The 21,098-nt window shown below is 45.0% G+C and overlaps 1 protein-coding gene across 1 annotated transcript in view; it reads left to right on the top strand.

The window, feature by feature from the left end:
- The window catches only part of DCLK2 (doublecortin like kinase 2), a 145,452-nt gene extending 124,938 nt beyond the window's left edge, over positions 1-20,514 (top strand). Inside the window, exons 9-16 of the mRNA XM_028125293.2 lie at positions 72-191; positions 420-566; positions 6,643-6,776; positions 7,186-7,263; positions 12,478-12,574; positions 13,505-13,585; positions 14,756-14,872; positions 20,123-20,514. Of these exons, the coding sequence (XP_027981094.1) occupies positions 72-191; positions 420-566; positions 6,643-6,776; positions 7,186-7,263; positions 12,478-12,574; positions 13,505-13,585; positions 14,756-14,872; positions 20,123-20,356 (1,008 nt within the window). The 3' untranslated portion in view covers positions 20,357-20,514. The remainder of the gene's footprint in view (positions 1-71; positions 192-419; positions 567-6,642; positions 6,777-7,185; positions 7,264-12,477; positions 12,575-13,504; positions 13,586-14,755; positions 14,873-20,122) is intronic.
- Positions 20,515-21,098: the final 584 nt, after the last annotated feature.

The following is a 21,098-nucleotide window of genomic DNA, read 5'->3' as shown; positions in this document are numbered from 1 at the left end:
TCCAGAATATAGAGCTAGAGAAGAGGGTTCTATGGTTTCTGACCCACCTCTCTAAACCCTTCCTTTGACAGGAGCACCTGATTGAGAATGAAGTGTCCATCCTGCGCAGGGTGAAACATCCAAATATCATCATGCTGGTTGAGGAGATGGAAACAGCTACTGAGCTCTTTCTGGTGATGGAACTGGTCAAAGTAAGAGGGTGGAGAGATTTCATTGGTGCCAAACCCCAAGACATACCATATTCTTGAAGGCCCTAATTGGAAACATGTTTCGCTACCTTGAAACTTTTGTTATTTATCATAATTGTTCATGGCATTTGTGTCATTTTTTCATCTACTCCAGGCTGATGAACCTTCTTTGTTACCTTCATAGGATTGTCACTGCTGACACTTTGCTGTGTTCTTTTATGTGTCCATCAGGGTGGAGATCTCTTTGATGCAATTACCTCTTCAACCAAGTACACTGAGAGAGATGGCAGTGCGATGGTGTACAACCTGGCCAATGCTCTCAGGTATCTTCATGGCCTCAGCATCGTGCACAGAGACATCAAGCCAGAGAACCTCTTGGTATGCCATCTCTGCTTTTTTTGTTCCAATTCATCCTCTCTTCCTTTAAAATGACATGATCACATGCAAACAAAATCACTTTAGAGTCTGTACCAATCCTGCATAAGGAACTGAGAGAATTCAAATTTAGAGAATCACCACGACTCAAGTCAATGACTGTAAATTATTAATGGATTTCTTAAATTGATATGCATTTCTGTATTTATTGTTTATCAGACATTAGAAAACACATTTCCATTTGCATTTTGATTGATGGTACTGACTAAAGAAAGGTAAGAAGGAAAACTACTTTGTGAGGCAAAACTTTGAACAATAGAGAATTAGGAGCTTAGAGAAGACAGAAATAGAATATGATGGTTCATTTATTTGCAGGACAGAACGTTGGGAATAATCTAGTCCATTTACCTCAGCTTTACAGGTACAGAAATTGAGACTCGGATGCTAATTTTTCTGGCTGAAAAGTCCCATGCATCCCATTGTTCTACAGAAGAAAGCCTGTAGCACTCAGAGGGCTTCATAATCTGGTCCCAATTTACCTTTCCAGCCTCCTCTCCTGTTACTAACCCTTCCCCACCCATCTGTCCAGACTGGCACTCAACCTTCATGTCATATTTAGCACATCTCCATGATGGCCTTAGTAAACACAGCTTGCTAATTGGGCCAACCTTTGTGTCTGCATGGTAGAGGAATTTTAGAGAAGCTGACTAGGCACTTCGACCATCACACATCCCCCCAAACACACACAGGACCATTTTTTCATCTATTTCTATCTTTCGGGGCTGAGTATTGTCATCATATGGCTTCGGAGGTGGGGTTTTCTGAGTATTCTATATCATGATAATCCAAACTCTGATTTTCCCATCCCTAGTCGTTAGTTAAGACTTAACTTTATCAACACCATTACATATCATTGCTTATTTCCATACTGGTCTGCATTTGCAATGTCCTCTCTCCTGGCAACGTGGCAAACGTGTTCCTCTCATAAGACACTGAGCAAAAGTCATGTCTTCTTTGACATCACTCCTGACTTCCGGGACAGAGTCAGTCGTGGCCCCCTCTAGTTTCTGCTGTACGTGCCCTGGTGTGGTGAGTTTATCATGTACTTGAGTGACTCCTTCTCTAGATAAGCACCATTAGGGGCAAGGTTTGTGTCTCCATTATTTTCATGTCACCAGTGCCCTGAACAGTGCCAAGGAAGCACACGGTGGACGTGGAGTAAATGGTTGGTGCCTGAGCATTGACAGTCGCTCAGCTAGCTAGCAGCTGGTACTCGAACTCAAGTCTTTCCAGCTTGCCTCATACTTGCACTGTGCAAATAATTGTTGAAAGGAATATGCATTGATGTTGAGGCTTTTAGGCCATCCTGGGAACTTTCTGTGAATCCATCTTCCCCTTTTGGTAATACCATTTGATGATTTCTGAGTATCCATTTAAATGTATGTGAGGTTTTTTTTTTTTTCCTTTCTTACTGTCTTCTGCCTTGAGGAGTTATGTTTCATGTCTAGATTTTCCTATTGGGAAAATAAATATCCTTTCTATGTAAAACAAGATGTATTATAGACTTGGTTTTATGAACTCTAAGGAGGAATGGAGACAATTGTAGACTGGGCCTCAGGATAGAAGTGAGGATATGGTGTTCTCTCCTCAAAACAGTCTTCTCAGCCATTATGACCTGTCAGGCCCAGGCTCCTCCACCACGGGACTGAGGTTGGCCAGGGGCTTCAGAAACAAGGGTAACAGGGCTTCCTCTGGCTATGGCCAGATGTCAATGCCATAGTGTTAATGAGGATGCCTCCTTCATTTGTCCTTGCTGTCCATGTCCCACCTCACCCTGGTGGCTGTGGTTATTGATGTTTTCTGGAAATACAGAGCCACAGGTCCCTAAGGGCAATAGGTTACTCTGGAGCCAGCCCATACTGTAGCTCTGATTGCTGAGGCCCGGTGAGGAAGGTGACTGAGGCCTTCCTTGGCGAACTCGCCTGTAAGCCAGGGAGTGTCCATTTCCCAGCTCATCGATTCCACTCTCACCTGCCCTTTCTTCTGTTTTCCACTCACAATGTGTGGAACATCTCAGAGTCTGATACTCTCTCCTTTTCTCATGTCACATGATGGGGACCAGGGGTCTCCAAAATGACCTGTCTCAGAATGTAACCAGGAAAGTGGAACCAACTTCCTCATCCAGTCTAACTTGCCCTAGATGAGCCTTCACCCCTTTTCAAGACCTGCCATAACCCCACGCTGCTACCCAAAGGGGAGGAGAAGGAAGATGATGATAAAACGGATGTCTGGATAAGGCTAATGTGTGGTATAAAAGGGTCAGGCTGTGGAAGCCCTTAGCTGCACATATCTACGTAAAATATGTTCCTGCCATTGAAAACTTAACTAGATCACTCAGCAGATTCTGCATTTAGTCAGCAGGTTGGCATTGCCCTAAGATGAGAAAGTGCCATTGAGGCACTAAAAGTAAATACAACAGTGACTGTCAGCCTCTTCCTACTCTAAAAGCGAATTCTGTTGTTAAGCACCAGAGCATTCAGACATCTGATTTGCATTGCCTTCTCCGGGAGCAGTGTCATAATTTAAACCTCTGCCAGCAGAGATGTATGGGTCGCCGTGTCAGGGAGCACAGGGGTGGCCATTAATGCTGTGAGTTACAGCCTGGTGGTGCCCTGTCAGACTTAACTATGAGAGACCAGTGATAAATTCTGCTTTTCCAGGAGTTCTGGGGACTGGGGAGAGAAGAGGGTTGGTTTCTCATATTTGAAGCCCTTCTAAATCATTATGTTGACATTTTATTTAGAGAACACGCAGTGTTCACTTCATATGTGGGATCTGCATTCCTCACATCTTAAACTTTTGCATTCTGAGTGCAACTTTTGACAGAGTACATCTCAGTGGGTGGCGGTGGGACATTTGAGCGGTCGTGATTGTTGAGATTACTCAGCATCTGTATGTGGGTGCAGGCTGCAGTCGGGGTTCTCCCAGGCCCACTCTCTTGCATTCAGACCTGTTGCAGGATAGTGCCGTGGGATGGTAAAGGTACTGGCTGGAATCCCCACTTGGTAGCTACTAGTAACTTGAGTTCTTGTGCCTCAGTTTCCTCATCTGTAAAACAGAGGTAACAGTTATTTTCCTATTCACCGGTGGGGGTGGGGGTGGGGCAGTGACTCTCAGGTCCAGTGAGATCATGTGTGGAAAAAGCACTGGAATATGTGGTGTCAGTAACTGGGGAGAGAACAGAGCACTCTGCCAAAACAGAAGGCCTTTGGAGTCCCCTATGCATTTGTTCAGCTCTTTCTTCAAATCAGTCTATTAAAGTAATGCCATATGTGTGTATGTCAGTGTCAGTCTCTTAAAGCAATGTCACACATGTGCATCTGTATGTATAGATTACTACATATTCCTGCTTTGAAGAGAATTTCCAGCTAAGATTTTGAAATGGACTCCTATTATCTCACATATTTGCCTCTGTGTCTAGCATTGGGAAGAGATGAATCAGATAAAGTATTATTTCAGGCTTGTCTGCTCCTTATGACACTTCTCTTTTGATGTTTAGCCAAGGAGTGCCACTTGCCCAGACATAATTCAGTGATTATGAACTGTCCAGTACCTTTCTGTTTATGCTCCTGCATCTGACTCTGAATTCCTTATAGGGGATATGAGAAATGGGGCTTTGGGGACTTCTGAGTATCTGACAACAACCCTCAAATACCCCCAGGCATCCGTAAATTGCATGTCTAAAGTAAACACTATTTTTCAAAAAAAAAAAAAAGTACCTAATGAGTGTATTTTAAACTTGTAAAAACAAAATAACAATGACATTAATAAAACTTTTTTTTTTTTGCTTTCATGATACAGACATTTAAAATTATAATGTTGCTTAGAATGTTCTTATCACTGCAATTACTTAGGGAATTTCTGAAGTCTGGGTTTCAGTAAATGCATCATAAATTCTGACTGTAGTTCTCTATATCGGATTGTTCTTGTTAATGTTTACATTAAACATAATGGATGGAAAGTCGTCCTAAGGCCCTGGCAAGACTGAGAACCTGGTTTCTCCTGCTTTAGGCTAAATCATTAATAGCTTTGAATATGCCTCTGCTGAGTTGTGGCTGACTCAGAATGATAAATCTCTGTGAGAGACTCAGCAGCCTCACCATTACTCCCATGAAACTTAAAAGTCATAAAGATGTGTGCTGGGGATGTATACTTAGTACATAAATGTGGAGGCAGTTACTAAAATACTAAGGTGAAAAACATTCTTCTTAAACCGATGAGGACATCGCAGGTAAGGAAGGTATTCCAGTGTCATGCTTTTTAAATGCCTCTATAGACTGGGCATCGCTGACATGGGGGAGCCCTGAGGTTTTGCTGCTTTTTCACGATGTCTCTATAAATCACTTCCCCTCATTAAGTATCAGACTAATGGAAGATGTTATTAACATGCTTATCTTAAAAAAACATAATTTTCTAAATTGCTCATCCTTTAGTAAGGAGTGGTTTGAGTGAGGATCTGGTTCAGTTCATAGTAAAATATGAGGAAAGGCAAACTAAATAGAACAAAATTATAAAAGTAGGGAAAGACATTACATTAGTACAGATTAGATCTCTGCAGTTATTCTTCTCTGAAATTCACCCTTCTCAAAATGGACATCCAAGAGATGAATAGGCAAGCACGTTAAAGTTTACGCAGTTAAATCTAAAAGCCATCTATTTAAAATGTAACTTTCAGACTTTGATCCCATAAGGAAAGTTGGCTTATATATAAAGTTAATTTTTCTTGATTATAGAATCAATACGTGTTCATTGTAAAGATTTTAGAAACTATTGAAAAGTAGAAAGAAGAAAGCTAAAGTAATCTTTAGTGCTACCCCCTAGAAATAAACTGAACGTTTTGGTGTATTATACTGAATATATAATTTTGAATATTCTTTTTTCCTGTAATATAGTGAATATTTTCCATAGGATTAATACTTATTTGAAATGTGCTTATTAGTGACTGTATAGTGTTTTATTATAGGAATGTACCATGATTTATGAAGTCATTGTCCTATTCGCCATTTATGTTCCTTCCAGTTTTTAAAAACATAGATAAATTCTGAGATTGGTGGTCTTGTGTGTAACCTTTGGGTTCATCTCTATTCCCTTAGGATTGGTTCTTAGAAGTAGATTTACTGGATCAAGTGTTATAAATAATTTTTAAGAAATTCACATGTTGCTGAAATGTTTTCTAGAAAGACTGCTTCCCCTGGAAGCAAAGCGCATTCATATCTTCACCAGCACTGTTAAACCATTTCCAATATGTTACTTATCTTATCAGCCAGTCCTTCTGGGAAAGGAAGGAGCATTCACTGAACCCTGATCCAAGCTTGGTCTCTTCACACCAACCCCATGGGTCAGGGACTATTCTCATCTCTCACAGGTGAAGAAACATGTTCAGGGAGTGACTCGCGAAGGTCACACAACCAGGAAACCGGTGGAGTGGTTGGTTATTCAGGTTCAGGCTGTCTGTTCCCAAGTTTATTTTGTTTAAATATTTTCTAAACTTACAAAATTTTCCCTATGAAATATTTATATTCATCATTGCCTGTCCAAAAAAACAAATCCGGATTTTATGTTCTAAAGTAAAATGCAAGTGTTTTAGTGGACACAACAAACACCATTTCTGAGACTCTCAAGTACCTGACACACAGTGAACATGTAACAACGGTCAGTTTCCTGCTTCCGGGTTTAGAGGCCTCTCAAGCGATATTGGGTAAGCAGCTGCCTATACCCGGCCTGTTGTGTCAGCATGCGCCCATATTCATTATACTCCTAGATAAGGAGCTTTTTACAAAGATGGAAGATACCGTCTTTCAAATTTCACACAATCATGCAAAATTTCAAAAGAAAAAATTTAGAGCTTTAAAGCATCAAAAACAAATCATGGTGTTACTATCACAGGGAGAGTTTGATTTTTTTGTTTTTTTTTTAGTTGATGAATACGTCTATCTGTGTCGTTTCTACCTAATTCCAGGGGCCCTTTTGGAATCGTTGAGAAAAGGAACTACTGATCATTGGCTGGTTTCTCTTCCAGGTGTGTGAATATCCTGACGGAACCAAGTCCTTGAAACTGGGAGACTTTGGGCTGGCCACTGTGGTGGAAGGCCCTTTATATACAGTCTGTGGCACGCCGACTTATGTGGCTCCAGAAATAATTGCTGAAACTGGGTAAGACTCCTGGTGGTTCTGGTTGATACTTTCACTTTGGTGGAAAAAGGTATGTGTAGCTGCTCCAGCTGCAGTGATTTCACGGCCTCTTGGGAAGGAAGGTGGAGGGTGGATCTGCATCATGACTTTGATCATGACTTTGTGCTTCTATGTCCAAGAGTCATAGGCCTGGATTTTCGTCCCGAGGCCAGTCTCGGAAATACAGCAGTAGCCCCTAAGACCGTGGTTAGGTTGGGAGAAAAGTAGATGCCTCTGTCCAAAGGGCATTTAATTCCTTTACGTGAAATGAGCGCTTTGACACCGAGAAAATCCTTTTTCATAACAAACAAAGGCAAGTACTCCAGTAGCGTGGAGGGTCCTTGGGGGTAATATCTTTATTTCTCCCCCTCCACCCACTTTGTTTTCCCAGCTATGGCCTGAAGGTGGACATTTGGGCAGCGGGCGTGATCACATACATACTTCTCTGTGGATTCCCGCCATTCCGAAGGTCAGTGGCTCTTTGAGTAACAACATTTGAATTGTAAACTCTCTCCCTCTGATCAGCAGACATCCTCATCCTGGCAATCAGGACCAGTGACTGGTCAATAAAAATGTCAGTTAAAAATTATATAAACATACCTTTCACTTTTTATCTTATTTTACAACTATTAATGGCTATTGCTTGACCACACTTTGATGTGAGGCCAAGGCCTTTGCTTGGTGTATGGTCCTCTGAGTTTCTTATGGTCATTCTTCTGTAAAACACACCCATCATCCAATGTCTACAATTTCCATTCTCAGTCTTTTTCATGGGTGGTAAGATTGAAAGATGCTTGTGAAGCAGTCTGATCCTTCTAGGTAAACAAATCTTTCTCCTGTTGTTAATAGTCATTTCTCCTACTTAATTTGACAGCAGGTCTTTTTTTTTTTTTTTTTAAACAACTCACTTTCCACAGCATTCAACTTAGTTCTCATAGACTCATAGAAACAGGGAATTCTTTCTTTTAAAATTAATTTCATCTGTTCACATAATATTTAATGCAGTAGAATTACAAATACTTTCAGCATAAATAGGCCTGGGAATACACAGACCTACTCTTGGTAACGGTGTATCTCACCTGGGGTCAGGGTGGGGAGCAGAGGTGGCCACACACAGCCCAGGGCACACTCAGTACCCCAGCAGCGTATACCCGAAGGGAGTGCAGGGCTTTGGCCACAGTGCCACTTTTGGTCTGTTCCATCTCCTTCTTTGGAGCAAATGAATGCCTTGGAAGTAGAAGTTCATCTAATGATGCAAGTATGTTTTTCTTCCGAGTTTTCTTGAGCTCTCTCTTCATTTTCATCCTTCTTTTTGTTCATTTTACAACTATTGTAGAGTAACCGCTGTGTGCCAGGCGCTATTCTAAGCGTCGGGAATCAAATGGCAAACAACGCATGTTCTCTGATGTATTTATTTATGGTGTGGTATTAGGTCAGTAAGTTCAATAGGTTGAATTCACTGCTCCCCCCAACATTTTATTATAAAGCTTTGAAACATACAGGAAAGTTGGAAGATGTATCTTTTTTAAATGACCAATTTTCAATTGAGTTGAACAGTTTTCTTTTTACTGACATTACAGTAAACACAAGAGTGACATAGAGATTTCAGTCTCTACTTTTGAGAGCCTTATCATGTAAAGATACCCATCACCAAAATATTGATCAAGAAGAATAAAACTAAAAGCATGAAGACATTTAACAAAGGTTAAATGAAAGAGTGTTTGAGTGGGACCTTGTCCTTGTGGCTGGGGTTGGGTTTCTGCAGGTGGGAAACTTTTTCTGTCTGGACATCAACATCATCAGGGCCTTCAGGGCCGCTGCCTAGCTGGATTACACAGACTGTAGGATTACTGCACTTGTCAGCTTTTGCTGACTAACAAACTACTCCAACAACTGTCGATCAGTTCTATGGATTGATTGGGCAATTCTTCTGATTTGGGCTAGCTAATTGGGACTTGGTGGCTCATTGTGGCATCACTCACATGCCCGGAAGTTGGCTCAGTGTCAGCGGGGACCACAGATAAGACTTGGTTAAGTGCCTTTTAGCATTCAGTGGGTTAGCCTCAGTTTCACATGATGGTGGCTATAGGATCCCCAAAAGTATCCAGAGAGAGGGCAAGTTCCTTTGCCCAACCCCTTTCCAAGTCTCCACTTGACTCACCTTTGTTGATTGATGTCCCACTGACCAAATGAAGTCAAATACCTGAGCCTCGAGTAAATTAACCAGGTCTGTTCCTGGAGTGGAATAATTTGTGGCCATTTTACATTGACAGTTCCATTGGGTTCTGGCTGGTTTGGGTGATGAGCTGTTTGAGGAACTAGTCAAGTGCAGGGGGTAGTGTGTTTTGATGGCACGTAATCATGGGGCCAGTTATAGCAGAGTTCCCTCCTAGGTTAATCCAAGTGGAGATCAATTGGGAAAGGGTTATCAGGGATCAGTTTAGAGGAATGTGTGCTCACAACTCCCTCTAGTGTTTCCACGTGCCAGGGCAGTCTGCGGGGTTTTTATTTGATTTTGCTTTTTACTTTTTAACAAAAGCGAGACTGAGATTGAACAGTATGTATCGCTTGTGACTTGTTGCTCAGCGGACAGCAGCTTTTTTGTGGGAACTGGAGGTAAGTCTGGCTAATCAAAGCAGTCAAGCTACATTATGAAAGCTGCTGACTTATATTCGGAAGCTGGTCCTACAACCACGAGGTTAGTTACGGCCTGAGGAAGTCTGTTCTTGGGGCCACTCACATAAAGTGATATTTGCATGACTGTACTGTTAATATTGTTGTTTCTGAAACATACATTCATTCTCCCCATAAGTGAACTGTTGGAATATCCTTTGTAACATTTCAAGTTACCTCATCAGACCTTTAACAGTTTGCCATTGAGGACAGAGTGTGCTCAAACTCCTATTGTTTTCAAGGTTTTTCTTAACGTACACTTTAAAACTTACTGCACCTTGATCCGTGGGCTATGTTGTTTTAGGATTTAAAAGTGCCCTGAAGCACCTCAGCCAGATTGTGGAGTATAAATGTGTTAATAAGTCCAGTGTAGATTTAATCGGAGTGGCTTTTACTATGTGACTATTTAGAAGGATAAATTTATTTTCTGTTCTTCTGGTGAGGGGTGGCCTGAAACTCTCAAAGCGCTTGCATTTCTCAGTGTGGATCCTAAAAGGTGCCTGCTAATTGCTGAGACTCTATGGGCTTGTGTTTGTTGACTCAGACTATTTTGCCAAGAACCTAAATGACTTGCTGCAGCTACACTTCCAACTTTTTAGCTGTTTACTAACAAAATAAAAGCCATATATATTAAAATAGAAGCTATTTGGTATTCCAGACAATAAAAGGGAGATGAATAATACAGAAGAATGGCTAAAAGGAATGGTTCTGGAAATGGGTGATTTTTAACATCTTTTTCTAACATTGTCTCCTGGGGTCCTCCAGTCTCCTAAAGATGTCTGTAAAATCTCATTGTGATTTTATGTGCCTCCTTCACTCATTTTGAGGGAGAGTTGACAGTAGGGAAGTAACAGTGAAAAAGAAAACATTGAGACACTTAGGAAGAAATAGTGTGTGCGCCCTCCTAGACAAGCACTTTCCAGGACAGCAGTGGGGATCTGTTGCCTCACCAGGTTGTCTGGCCTGACTTCTCCTCAGTGTGCCTCTTGACCCAGACTTCACAGACTGGCAGAGGTCGATTCAGCTGGGCTTGGGGAGATGTCACAGATGTTCACAAAGCTCACAGACTCGGCAGGCGTACCTCAGAGATGTTGGGAGTGTAGTCCTAGCACACTGCAATAAAGCAAATACCACAGTAAAGCAAGTCCAGTGAATTTTCTGGTTTCCCAGTGCATATAAAGGTTATGGTTACACGGTACTGTAGCCTACTAAATAGTGTGCAATAGCATAATGTCTAAAAAAAACAAGGTACATACCTTCATTTAAAAATGCTTTATTAAAAAAAAACAGGGGTGCCTGGCTGGCTCAGTAGGTAGAGATTATGACTCTTGATCTCAGGGTCCTGAGTTCAAGCCCCATGCTGGGCATGGAGCCTACTTTAAAATAAAAGAAAATAATAACAATAATAAATAAAAAGTACTTTGTTGCTAAAAAATGCTACCCATGGTTTGAGCTTTACCAAGTTGTAGTCAATGATCAGAGATCACCATAACTGATAGAACAATAATGAAACAGTGTGAAATTTTGCGAGAACTACCCAAATGTGACACAGAGACACAAAGTGAGTAAATGCTGTTGGAAAGTGGTACCGATGGACTTGCAGGGTTGCCACAAACCCTCACTTTGTAAAAAACAGATTAGCTGCAAAGGTGCAGTAAAGTGAAGCACAAATAAAATGAAGTTTGCCTACATTCTTGTTCACTGAACAGGAATGGGATCATCACATCATCAGACAGCCCAGAGTTTGTCTCTAGGCATGGCCCTAAATGACTTATTTCTGTGTACACCACAGGTGCTTACTCCGAGAAGGTAGTTAGTGGGACTGGGCTTCTGTGTAGAAGGCTGGGGAGGGTCCCGTGTGAGTACGCTGAGCAACAGGTGCAGGGGCCCTGTTGGGAACTCCCAAGAGAAAGCACATTTATCAGCTGAGACTGATTCCACTCCTGGATTTTGATCTTAGCTCTAACAGCTCATCCTGAATTTTCCAGTAAGGCTGGGTAATGGCCTGAAAAGCCAAGGACTTTGTTTTCACTCAGGCCGTTGATGCACCCACCAAGTGAGAGGGGTGGAGGGTGGCCCTGTGGCTCTGTTTTCTGGGAAGTTGGGGACATCCAGCTTCCTGAATTCTTCCCAGTAGTGTTTATACATTTCCATGCTCCTTCCATCGAAAGTCAAGTCCTCATTTATTCACTAGGCACCAGCTGTGTGTGCAGGAGCACCTGTGAGGGTGGCACACTTAGGCACAGCATGAGGACGGATGCCCACCTGGAGGCAGCCACAAGACCCGTCCACCTCAGCCTGTGCAGTTCCAGTTGCTATTCTTGGATGGGCTCTTTTTTTCAGATGGAGCTTCAACAAAAGTCAAGTTCCAGTGGGGAGCTAATTATGTCATGAATATTGTATTCAGATTCTGGACTCCTTATACCTTTTTCATCTCTTAACTGTTTCACTGATCTTGACTGTTTTATTAGAAAAGTAGAAAGAGGAAGGGCAAGGAGATCTGACTCAGATTTGCTACTTTTCCACTCTGATTGCCATGGGAGATTAAGTGAGGTGGATGCTGAGGTGCTTCTTTCTGAAATGAGAACTGACACTATTTGTGGATTTCATTTTTGTCTTGAGTCCTTTTTTTATTTGGCAAAATATATACAACATAAAATTTGCCATTTTAACCATTTTTAAGTGTACAGTTTTAGTGGCATTCAGTATATTCACAATACTGTGAAACTGTCACCACCATCCAACTCCAAAATTACTTCATCTTCCCAAGCTGAAACTGTCCCCACTAAACAGATTCCTTGAGTCTTGTGTCCTCTCTCCCCCTGATACCCAGGCATATGGAAATGTTCTTTAGGTCACTGTCTAAAAGGAAAAATAACAAGTGCAATTGAGATATGAAATGTCCAAGCCAAAGAGACTAGACTCCTCACCCCACTCTTCCTGTGACTGTTTTGTGGAAAAACTGTATGGTGACTTTGGTTTTTCTTCCATTTCTTGGTCACTGACTTAGTGAGAACAATCTACAGGAAGATCTCTTTGACCAGATCTTGGCTGGGAAGCTGGAGTTCCCAGCCCCGTACTGGGATAACATCACGGACTCAGCAAAGGTACCATCTGGGTTTGTTCCTGTGGATTGCTTTTTGTTGAGGGGCCCTCCTCTGTTGCGTGGGGCTGTTGCAGCTCTTGGTAGTGAGCTCCAGGTCTATCTTGACTTTTAATGTGTGTTTCTTCTTTAAGTTCATTCCACAGTATAGTCTCTGAAACTTTTAATTTTTGAAAAAATTAACATGATGCATTATTTGTTTCAGGGGTACAGGTCTGTGATTCATCGGTCTTATATAACACCCAGTGCTCATTACAACACATGCCCTCCTTAATGTCCATTCATCACCCAGCCACCCCATCCCTCCACTCCAGCAACCCTGTTTGTTTCCTGAGATTAAGAGTCTCTTATGGTTTGTCTCCCTCTCTGATTTCATCTTGTTTCATTTTTTCCTCCCTTCTCCTATGATCGTCTGTTTGGTTTCTTAAATTCCACATATCAATGAGATCATATAATTATCTTGAAACTCTTAAGCGAATTCTGAAGGCCGGACTGGCTGTCTTCCCAGTTTGCCCCTGTCACCGTCCTGTGTTCCTCTAAACCCTAAACATTCATTCTTTCATTTATTAAAAAAATATATATTGGACACCCATCAGAACGTGAGAATGAGACATACCAACTTGCCAAGAGGAACAGTACTGTGGGTTTTAAACTGTAGAATGATGATAATAACCAGAACTCTTAGGAGGGAACATCTTGGTTTAATGGTGACCCAGGAGAGGCCTTCTCTTGTCTTGCACTGCCGCCGCCCCGAGGCCACTGTGTCTGTGTAGCCGCCTGGTGGGCAACAGGCGTGGAGGGGATGGTAGCTTTGACGTTGAAATGGTTGAGCAGCTGTGTTGGCTGGGTCTTTGAAGTACGTGGGGCAAACTCAGATCTCTGTGTTTATGCTGGAATCCCCCACTTCGTCTCCTCTACGGTCTTCTTTTTCTAGGAACTAATCAGTCAGATGCTTCAGGTAAATGTCGAAGCTCGGTGTACTGCTGGAGAAATCCTGAGCCACCCCTGGGTGTCAGTAAGTACCCACATTCACAGGGAAGGAACACTTGTAAGTTCTGTAACCATCAGCGTGCTTCCTCACCGTGGCTTTTGTGCACACAGAGCTCTGCATCCACGTTCCATGGCAGGGGGACTGGCTTTCTCTCATGAGCAAGTAGTGTGCAGGTAGCTCTCTGCGAGAAAGCAGTTGGCATGAGGATCTCGGAGTATTTGACCTGGGCAAGTCACTGTCCCTTACTGGCCCTCGCCTTCCTCATCTGCAAAATGAAAGAGTTGGTCAGAATGCTCTCTTAGGAGCCTTTCACCTTTTGCCTTCTGTGCTTCTGGGGTTTGGGAGTTTTCAGGATTTGCCCAGGGATGAGTGTGTTTCAGACCCTGATCCCTATGTCTTGATGGCATGTGATCACAGGAGAGTCACAGGAGACCTTCTGCTGTGGGTAGGGAGGCTGAGACACAGTCCCTTCTGGAGCTGGGTGGAGGGGGCATGATGTCAAGCAGAGTTCTGGGCTTGGTGGTACCTCTGGGTTTAGGGTAAATGTGATCCATTAAGTGGTGCTGGTGGGAGAGTTTGCATTTCCCTTACTCTAGAGGCTCTGAGAGAGTGAGGTTAATGTACATAGCCAAGGGCTCTGGCTAGCTTGTTGGGGAGGGGTGGTGCCCTGGGCCCCTCAACCATCTCTGTGATCCCAACATCCTGACATCGGGCTTTGGCCTCTCTGGATCTGGCCAAGTGACTTGGGTCTTAGCCCAAGTAGCTGAGATGCCACATTTCTTTATGAGCGATAAAGACTAACAAGTAACTGAATTCTTCATTAAAATAATAAACTCTTCATTAATTTTGATGTGTCCATGGGAGGGATCTGTACAAAATTCTATGGGATTTATGCCTTTTGTGGAGAGTCTCAGAAGCCTAAAGAGTGTCCTCCTTCATGCTCTTGGGAGACTGGTGCTCCCTCCTCAGCCCACTGTAGGCTTAAGGAGCAGAGCAAATGGCCTGGGGTCTTTCTGAGGACAGAGGACTGCTACACAACAGTAATTATTTCTAAAAGGGCATTGTTCCCCTAACCCTGTGGTAAAGATGGGCCCTTTCAGGAAGAGATGGTGGGGTGGGGGTGACTATTAAGGAAAACACAACTTAGGCTTGAGAATCAGAAATCATTGTATGTGATTCTTTTCTTTTCTGTAGGATGATGCCTCCCAGGAGAATAATATGCAAGCAGAAGTAACAGGTAAACTCAAACAGCACTTTAATAACGCGCTCCCCAAACAGAACAGCATCACCACCGGGGTCTCGGTTATCATGGTAAGTGGAAGGCACCCTGTTGTGCTCTTGGAAAGTGGCAGTGTCTGGCCTGACTGCTCAGCAGACATTGAATCTTTAGAAGTGAATAGCCAAGGGCTTTCCCTCACATGGAAGTTGGCACCTTCCATGTTCCTCTTTTCGCTTCAAGACTGGCTTGGCACATGGAGTGCCCCCATCTGGCTGACTCCTGAGCCTGGAGTCCTGGGGGGAGGGGGTTGTGCAGGACCGGCCAGTTGGATGGGCCCCGGGCGCCAAGGAGCCCCTGGCCTCTCCTCCTGGGCTCAGTGCCGTCCCTCGCGGCTGCTTCTGCTGTCATCTCTGTATCTCATCTGGGGAGGGGTTCCCAAGCCTGGGTGGGTTTACGGTCTCAAACAAACTCTGTGAGGTAGGAATTATTCTTTGGGACCTGGGATAAGAAACTGCTAAAGTTAAACAAATTCCTTTTAGAAGTCAGTGTTTTGTGGCTTTTAAAAGTACAGAACAATGTAAAAAAATAATAGTTTTTTCCAGGTTAGATTTTAGAAGTCCGTAACAGTGATCCCCATATTTTTTCAGACTTTCCTTCTTTCAAAATGTTTTTAAGGCAATTTATCTAAATCCATAAATACAACAACTCAAAAGTGGCATGAAAGTAAGGGAAGTAACATTAAGGTACATTTAGTAAAAGGGAAAATAGAATAAAACCAAGCCAGGAGTGCAGTTAGCTCGCTGAACCAGGCCTGAGCCCTTGCTGAAGCCAGGCCTTAAGGCTGGCTGTGAGCATCTCCCCTAATGTTTTGGCAGCAGGATACCGAGCCACCAACATGCGGGGCCGTGAGCTCTGTTCTGCCCATGCCCCTCACAGGATCAGGGCCAGAGTGTCAGCTGGGGTGGCTTCAGACTCAGACTCTCTAAGGAGACAGGTGCCTGAGTTGTGAGCAGCTTGGCCAGCCCTGACCACCTCAGGTGTTAGTGGTACCCCGGGCCAGCTGGGTACCTGATAGCCGGTGACGGGCCTGCACCATAGCTCCAGCTTTCTAACTCGGGACAAGCCCTCTTACCCTCTGGAAAGGTTCAACTTGTTTTCTACCCGACTAGAAGGAAAGCAGTGGCTTATTCTCTGGCACATTGTAGTCTAGGAACGTTTGCCTAAGATTCCGGGTCCAGATAGAAGCTGGAGGGAACATCCCCCCCCCTCGACCCCCCCCCCATGCTGTGAACAGAGAACACTGTGGAATGTTTGGTTGAGTTTCCACCACCTTAGCACTGCTAATGGTCTGTCATTCTGTCATTCCCCCCCCCCCGCCCCCCGGGAGAGGCTGCATTGATGTGGCAGCCCTCTGGATGTCCTTGTAACTCCCTTATTCCTCCCCTGCTAGGAGGCATGCTCTCTCCCTGCTTCCCTCCCTCAGACAAGCCTGAGCTTGCAGACTGGGTCTCTTGACGTGTTGCAGGACATTGGGGTGCTCGGTGCCAAAGTAATGAGAAGGCCTCTTGAGTTGTGGTTTTCCTAGCATTTTAGCAGCGTTCTGCTGAAAGCCCAAGGAAGTCAGAGTTGTCACAGAATTACAGTTTAAACACTTTGAAAAGGACCATCTTGATTGACTCAACAGCCTGAGAACATTTCCAGGTGGTTCCCCTGTGAGAGCAAGCACTGATGGGTGGGATGGATGGCCAGTTACAGCCTGGCTGCATGCCATTGCAAAGCAGCTTCTGCAAAATTTAGAAGGAAATGAAACATTAAAAATTGGTACCCTTGACACATAATGAAAACCCTTAAGAAGAGTGTTTTTTAGAATCAAAATTTAACAACTATGTTAATTAAGCTTCATAGTCTCCTAGAGGAAGGACCTTTACAGGACTGTGCCCGGGCTTAGGAGAGTTTTACCACCATTGCCTGGGTCATCTATGGGCTCGGGGCCCACACAGGAGTCATGGTCCAAGACCTGTGGCCCACCAAGGCTCTGGAATGATCCAGCCCTTTCCCTTACGGCCCAATGTAGGCTTCGTTCTGGATCATGATATTTAGAGCCTCTCAGAACCTATATCTTAGGGTTTACAAATGCTATTTTCCCACTTTGCTGATGAAGGAAATCAGTAGTCACATTTCAAACCCCTGAGCTTTAATTGGTTGTGTGAACAAACAACCCTTTATTATATTTGTAATTCCAGTGGTGACTGTTGAAGCTTCGTGTTGACATGTATGTTCAGTTGTCATTTTGAGCATGTTGGCAGGGTCCCATCTAACCTCATGTTCCCTACACAACTCTGCAGGTTGTTAGCTCTGAGGAACTGCTGAGTGGCATTATCACATTCAGTACCTACAGGAGAAATCAGTAAAGCTTGTCTCTGGAGGTACCAATTCTCAATGGCCAAAAAGCTGGCCTGTGAATTTTGGGCTCATTCCCAAAAGCAGTGGCAAGAACGCCCCCATGGGGATGTCATGCTAATCCTCACCCAAGTGAGGACCTGGCCTGGGGCATGGTTGTGTGGGGGCAGCTTGCGATGCTTCCGTGTCGTCATCATCCCCTTCACCACCACTCTGTCTGTGTGTCCTGCCCTTGGGAACAGTTTTAAATGTGTTTTACATTAAAAATCATGAACCACGGAGGACTCTCCCTGGTATTCATACGTTCTCAGAACGAGAGTAGGTGAGGCTAACCTGGTTTCCTACAGGCACGAACAGTCGTGGAAGTAGGGTATCTGTGTTGTAGGGTCAAGTCCTCAGGTGACTGCTGTGTAACTTCCAGTCAGAACGGACTGTCTGCCCTCATTCCTAGGCCTTCCGCCGTGGCGCCCTTCCGTGCCTGAGGCGCCGCCTGTGGGCAGTGATAGGGTAGGAATGTAAGTAACGGCGCGGAAAGAAAGTAAAGCTGATGCTATTGTCTGCATTTTATTTGACAGTTTGATTTGACAGTTTGAGAGACACTTCAGAGTTTCACTCTTTACCCAGTTGAGACTATGGGGAATCCTGAAGCAGAATTCTGGTATTCAACATGCTGTGCTTAATCAGAGCAACTTCTAATTCGCAGCCCCTCTTAAATCTGCATGCCTGTCTCAGACTTCTGGCACCGGCGTCCGGCTCTTAGCTCCTTACCGGCGCGGGGCTCCTGTACCTGCTGACAGCCTTTGCAGCCACCAAAACCCGCCCTTGGGAAACTTTAAAACTTTACAGCTTGCCACGTTGCCTGCCGTCCCAGACCAAGAGCTGGCGAGCGCCTAGGAGGAAGACCCTGATAGTTCTCCCGCTCAGTGCTATTTTTCACTTGGTGAAAAAGCACCTTTTCGTGAACAGCAGCAATAGGACAAGTACCTCTGCGAAGGCTTTTATTCTCTTTCTCAGACTACATTTCCAAAGATGCCTTTTTATCAATAAGACAGGTGTGGAGCCTTTGGGGTAAGACAAGAGATTTCTACTGGATGAGGTTTTGGTTTAAGACAGGCCTGCGGTTTTGAATAGCACGGGCATTTTCTTTGACTCGTCCTCAGCATACTTGCAGGACAGTGCCTTTGCGGGGCAGGCTCCTGGTTTTTCCCGGGGGGTTCATCCTAGCCTCGGGGACAGGGCCAGGCAAGGCCATCTTGTGGCAGAAGAGGGAATTCTAAGAAACCCCGCTCACGCCGCAGCCGGTAGCCAACTCGAGAAACGATGAATTCACATGGAGTGCTCTCCCTGCTCAGGGGGATGACGTTTCTTTCAGGGGGAAATTTGGGAATGATTTGGGCCTAATTAAAGATAGACAAAACTGTCTCAACCGTGTTGCTTCTGTTTGAAGTAAGTCTAGTTTCTGTCCCCGCTTCTCTCCTCCCTCCTGCCTTTCCCGCCGCCTGCATCTTCCCTCTGACTAGGTCCAAGGCAATGGTATGTACTAACTGCACTGCACTGCTTTGTTCTGCTGCACACACACATGGTCTCTGGACAGGAAGAGAAAAGGAGAAATAACTGGGGAGTTGTTTTCTTTGACCCAGCAGGGAGTTTGTGGTAGGGGAAAAAGCGAATGCTGCCTCTCTCCATGTTCAGTGTTTTCACGGAGGCGCGGCCCTGGCCTCCTCTCCTACGAGGAGCTTGGAAGCTTGTTAAGGAGCAATGCTAAGTTTCTGATTTGGCTTTTCCACAGTGACCTACCCTCCAGGTAATTGAAATTGTCCTTGGAAAGTACTGACTGTTCAGCTTGAGCTCGGAAGGGCCTGTGGAGAAGGCCTGTGTCATAGCTGACACTAAGTGCCCTGAAGGCAGCCACGCAAGCCCATCGTAGAAGGCCCTGTTGTTTGTTCCTGTCTCCTCCATACTTTGTAGAGTATTACCTCCCCCCACCCCCCCGGGTAGTTAGATGTTAGAGGACAAACACCTCCTGATCGTTGTGCCTTTTTAGCTCAAGGTGCCTGAGACCTGAAAGCACCTTTGGAAACCCAGTAAGATGACAGCAGGCCGGGCTTCACTGGAGAAGCAAGAAAGGTTCAAACTGAGGCAAAGGAAGACTAAGTCTCACCTCCCTGTCTGAGGTCAGAAAACCAAGGCGATTTCTTCATGTTTGTGGCCATTTCTCTACTCCTTGAGGAGTTGAGCTGAGTAGAAACTTTGGGCATAGGGCGCCTGGCTGGCTCAGCTGCGGAGCATGCAACTCTTGATTTCAGGGTTGTGAGTTCAAGCCCCATGTTGGGCATGGAGCTCACTTTTAAAAAACAAAACAAACTTGGGGGCTGTTAACAAGATAAAACTGCCCGGAAAGAGAAGAAGAGCAGGTCAGGTGATCATGGAGGATCTAAAAATGGGTAATGGTGCACCATCAGATTGCGGCCTTTTATAGATGATGCAGCCACTTGGGTTGTAAGGGGATTATTACTTATATGACACTCGAGTCACTTTTCAACCTGTGAGGAAGAATTTGCCTTAGAAAAGCTAACTGTCAGAGCCTTAGCATTCTCCTAGGGCTTGCTTATTGTCCCAGGATTCTTCTGGGCTCAAGATCTGGGCATGGGAAGAAGCACTCAGAACTCAGGCCAGCTCAGAGCCAGACAAGAATCGCCTGAGGCTGCCATCCAGGGCCGCCTGACGCTGAGCGAGGAGCCGAGGCCAAGCGTGGCTGACTGCCCAGGGAGGGTGTCCTCAGCCATTGCTCTTCTCTTGGGCTTCTATTGGAAGAGAAGCTCGATGTTATTTCTCCTCTTCTGTTTCCGAGTCCTGTGCATGCTCTCGTGCGCTCCTGTCGTGGTAGCTCTGACACAAGCCCAGGCCGGGCTAACGTGCTGTCTCCACTGCTTTCTCCTCAGAACACGGCTCTAGATAAGGAGGGGCAGATTTTCTGCAGCAAGCACTGTCAGGACAGCAGCCGACCTGGGATGGAGCTGACCTCTCCAGTCCCTCCCTCAGCCGAGGAGCCCCCCGTGTCCATGACGGCAGCCCCGGCCCCCGCCCCCGCCCCTCTGGAATCGCCCACACGCCCTTGTTCCCCTGCTGCCGTTGGCTGCGAGCGGGCAGGGACCTGGCGCCGCCACCGTGACTGAGCCCCAGGCCGATGGGCTGGAGCCTGCCGCACCGCTGGGAAGCCCCTCTTCTGTCCGGGCCTGCCGCGCAGTCCCCTCACTGAAGAGCCTTTCTCCGCTGCCTGCCATTGGGAAGCTTGCTGGCACCCGGGAGGGCCGCCAGGAGCCGGGAGCTCTATGCCAGGGGTTTGCTTCTTTTCGTACTCTGGGCTCTGCCCTCTGGTTCCTGGAGGGTCCTATGCAGTGTTAGCCTTGGTGACAGAGTGGCTCATTTTAAATTATTTGTCTTCAGTTCATTTTACAGTGTCACCAGGAGAATGTGCAACTTTTATCTGGGATTTAATGCATTTTTATAGAAACATTTTGGATGAATCAAGATCTCTCCCCTATTTAAGTAAACTCGGAATATTCCTTTTTTTCTTACGAAGAACTTAAGAGCTGCATTTGTCCCTTTGTGGGTGTCCTGTGAGAGGTGGCACAGCACCTTCCTTTGCTGTTGGGGTTTGGAGGACTGGCTTTCTGATGGGAGAAATGAGCACCCAAGAGGACAGTCTGGTCATCGGACACTAATTCCAGACTTTGAGAAGTGCTTCCCGGTGCTTCAGGAAGCAGCCCACCATATAGCTTGGGGTGCTGGATTTACCTAAGATGACACTGGATATTTATTTGTACACAGACCCCAGGGGAATGTCACTTTGCTCCCTAGACATTGTGTGTTCTCCCCCCCTCCAACTCTTCCCACGTGTGTATTAGGAAATGCTAA

The sequence above is a fragment of the Eumetopias jubatus genome, unplaced genomic scaffold (assembly GCF_037043125.1).
Source record: "Eumetopias jubatus isolate StellerSeaLion01/CBP00866 unplaced genomic scaffold, mEumJub1_p1.0 scaffold_2, whole genome shotgun sequence".
NCBI classification, from domain to species: Eukaryota; Metazoa; Chordata; class Mammalia; order Carnivora; family Otariidae; genus Eumetopias; species Eumetopias jubatus.
This window is presented reverse-complemented; position numbering and strand designations above follow the sequence as displayed.